The 3,239-nt window shown below is 29.6% G+C and overlaps 1 protein-coding gene across 2 annotated transcripts in view; it reads left to right on the top strand.

Moving 5' to 3' along the window:
• The first annotated feature begins 10 nt into the window (after positions 1–10).
• LOC106464490 overlaps positions 11–3,239 on the top strand; it is a 17,873-nt gene continuing 14,644 nt past the window's right edge. Inside the window, exon 1 of one of the 2 annotated variants that reach the window (XM_022392220.1) lies at positions 11–507. In XM_022392220.1, coding sequence (XP_022247928.1) covers positions 324–507 — 184 coding nt within the window. In that variant the 5' untranslated portion in view covers positions 11–323. The remainder of the gene's footprint in view (positions 508–3,239) is intronic. The other variant, XM_013924634.2, reaches the window with a different exon arrangement.

A 3,239-nucleotide genomic window follows, 5' to 3' on the forward strand; every position in this document is an offset into this window, starting at 1 on the left:
TTTCTTCATTACCCATTCAAGCCGTCTCCAGCCATTATTAGTCTCAAAGTGGGTTCCTCGTCATCGAATTATAAAAAAGTTGTTCTAGGACACGAGAGATCAGGAGTGAAATTCTCAAAAAAAAAGTAGAGGTACTCAGCTGGGTAAAGTGGACATGTTTTTGAAAAAGAAAAAAAAACTACATGTAAACATAAAAAATGACAGTTTGAGTGTCAATGAATAAATTTTTTTTGATGGAACAAGCAGCTCAAATAAATACCACCTTAAAAACTAGGTTATATCGGCAGAATTTCACCCCTGTGAGAGATGCAATACTATAGACCATGTTGACAGTGCTAGATAAGAGAATTAAATTTAATGCATTTAACACATCAGTGCAAAAAGTGGTTATTTATGATGTTTATAAACCATGTTTCAGAGTTGCAAGTATTATAAATCCATTGAATGAAAAGATGATTACATTCAAAGATTTCATATATTCATTTCAAGCAACTTTCTGTCTACAAGGTAGGTGTTTTTCATGTAATGAGAATGTGGAATTGGAAACTACTAGTTCTTACCTTTCTGTAATTAGAAAATAATATGATTTTAATTGAGTGTTATCATGAATATTTTTCCAATTTTCTTGTGCAAATGTTCTGCAGTTGATACTTTAATAACATTACACCAAGCCTGTTTTTGTGAAGTTATATATACTATAACTGTGAATTTACTAGATTAATTGTGATGAAATTTGACAAGCTTGTAAGCAACATTAAAAGTTTTTTGTACAGAAAGTCATATATTTCAATAAAGTAATTTTCCTAAAGACTTGCTTGTGAATTTCTGAATCCTTCATTGAGTCAGCCTGTGTGAAAGGTGATTGTCATATTAAGAATAATAGTTCTTTTCATCTTACAGTTTTCATATTTCATTTGTATAACCTTTAGAACTTCCTAAATGAATATTATAAGCATTTTTATTGTAAAACTTTATTTATACTTATTTTCTCTACCTTAACACTAACTGTTGAAAAATCATCAGTGTAAAGTGAAATGAAAAGTTTTAAATATGAAGTACAATGAATAATGTCATTTCCTCCCCTCCCTCTTTTATGGTTTTATTACAGTCGTTTGTAGTTGTAGCAAAGAAGTAGTAATTTTAGGAAAAAAAACAATAAATCACAGAGGGAGCTCATTAGCTGTTTCCCATAGAGTTAAAGTAAGGAACATATGATTGTGAGGTGTCCTGGCATATAGAGTTGAGCTAATGTAATTTTATACATTTTATTTTACTGAAGGTTTGTTAAGCTAAGCCGAGAAGTTTATAGTTTTTATAAGTTAGTTACTTTTGCTAAATAATACATAACAATTAATGAAAAATGTACATAAAAACAAGGATATGTAGTGCTCACTTACAATTCAGTCATTTTGCTTTCAAGTAGACATTCTTTCATAAGACCCATTGAGTCTTACAAACTTGTGTGTTCCAAAAGTGTCATACTGCTCTCGAATATGCATGCATTTTAGAACATAAAAATTATATCAGTCACTGGAATTTGGAATGTGTATAGTGCTGCTATAAATAGCGTGTGTTATGTAGAGCCACTATGTTTCTAGAAGTGACTAGTGGGTTGACACTACATATGAAAATTCATAGCAATTGCAGGTAATATTACTCCATTTTTCATCTATGCAATATGCTACTTCCTAAAATATAGATTATAATCATTTGTACATTATATATAATTATATTTTGTATAATTATATAATTTTGTATGTACGTAATTATTTTATATATATTGTTTCGGACTTATTCAGGTGATTCGAGCTGCAGTGATGGCTTGCTGGCTATCCATGATGTACTAATACATAATATATAAGAAGCTCTTTCTGTATTTTGTTTATAATTTTGTTATATGTAATATTTACTGTTTATATGTTCAGTTTAATTTAATATTAATATATTTTTAAGAAAAACTTTAGTTTAGAAGTGCCATTAAATGTTTTATTAAATTCCTGAGCTGGACAGTTCTAGCAGAAACTTTTTTTGGTTAACACGTTTCAATTGATAATACAAGATATTCACATGAACCACCTAGTTTATATTTCATGTTGGATAATTAGTTAAGAAAATCTCAGGTATATATATATATATATTATTATAAATCGTGTTTTACATTATACTAGATGGAGTAAGTTGGATGGGTGAAGTAAAAACTCGTTTGTAACAAAGAATAGGAAATTATTCCTCTATTTTATTTTCTTAACACAATAAACATTAAAAGTGCAATAAAAAATACATAAAAGTACCAATGCTGAAAAGAAATACATACTGTTTTCAAGAATTCTATCAATATGAAACTGGATGGGGGTTCCTTACCTGTGACGTTCTTCACGTCATCCTGTGTCAAGTTGTGCTGATTTGGTAGTTTTTCCGAAATTAGATATGTAATTAAATGGGAAGATCTGTACCCCCCTACCCCATGACCTTTTTCATGTCATCCTGTATCACTGTGTCAAGTTTGTTAGTGATTGATCAAGAAATGTGGTATCTTTAGATTGTGTGTAAGTTATATATCATTACTACTAGTAACATCTAATTCGTTGTTCTATTTGAGTAATTTTTTTTTGTCATTGTTAACTATGTGCCTTATCATCCTAATTTTTGTCAATGTAGAACTTAATTATGTGTCCTTTTGTGACATTTTAATAGTATACAAGTTTTAAGTTCTTAATTCTACAAGACAATATTTAAAAAAAAACCCTGAATTTCCACTAGTTTGACCAACATGACACATTTTCTCTTAGCATGTTATCATCCCTATTTTTCCACCACCCCTCGAAAAAGTAAGAAATTAAACGTAAATTACTCTCTATAAAATCGTTATTGTTCAGACAAACCATAATTTTTATAATTCTCAATTTTGTTTGGTTGCAGAGCTATCAAATAGAAAATCAGACCCCACCTGTCACATCCTCTCTTTCAGAATTCTTTGATAGTTCTCTCTTACGTTTCATTATATATTACCTATAACCAACAGAAAGTCAAGGTTTTCATCAATCAAATGACGTATTGTATAATGTTACGTTCTGAATAGTTAAATGTCAATTTCATTCAGAGTATGAACATCGTTCCAATGGGAAAGTTAACAACTAGCTTGTATGAATTTATAACGGCTCTTGTCACATTGTTAGAAAGCCAGGAAAAGTTTGAAAGGTAAGTGAATTTCTCTACTTTTTGCATGTTATTAGTCTATA

The sequence above is a fragment of the Limulus polyphemus genome, unplaced genomic scaffold, assembly GCF_000517525.1.
Source record: "Limulus polyphemus unplaced genomic scaffold, Limulus_polyphemus-2.1.2 Scaffold1666, whole genome shotgun sequence".
NCBI lineage: Eukaryota > Metazoa > Arthropoda > Merostomata > Xiphosura > Limulidae > Limulus > Limulus polyphemus.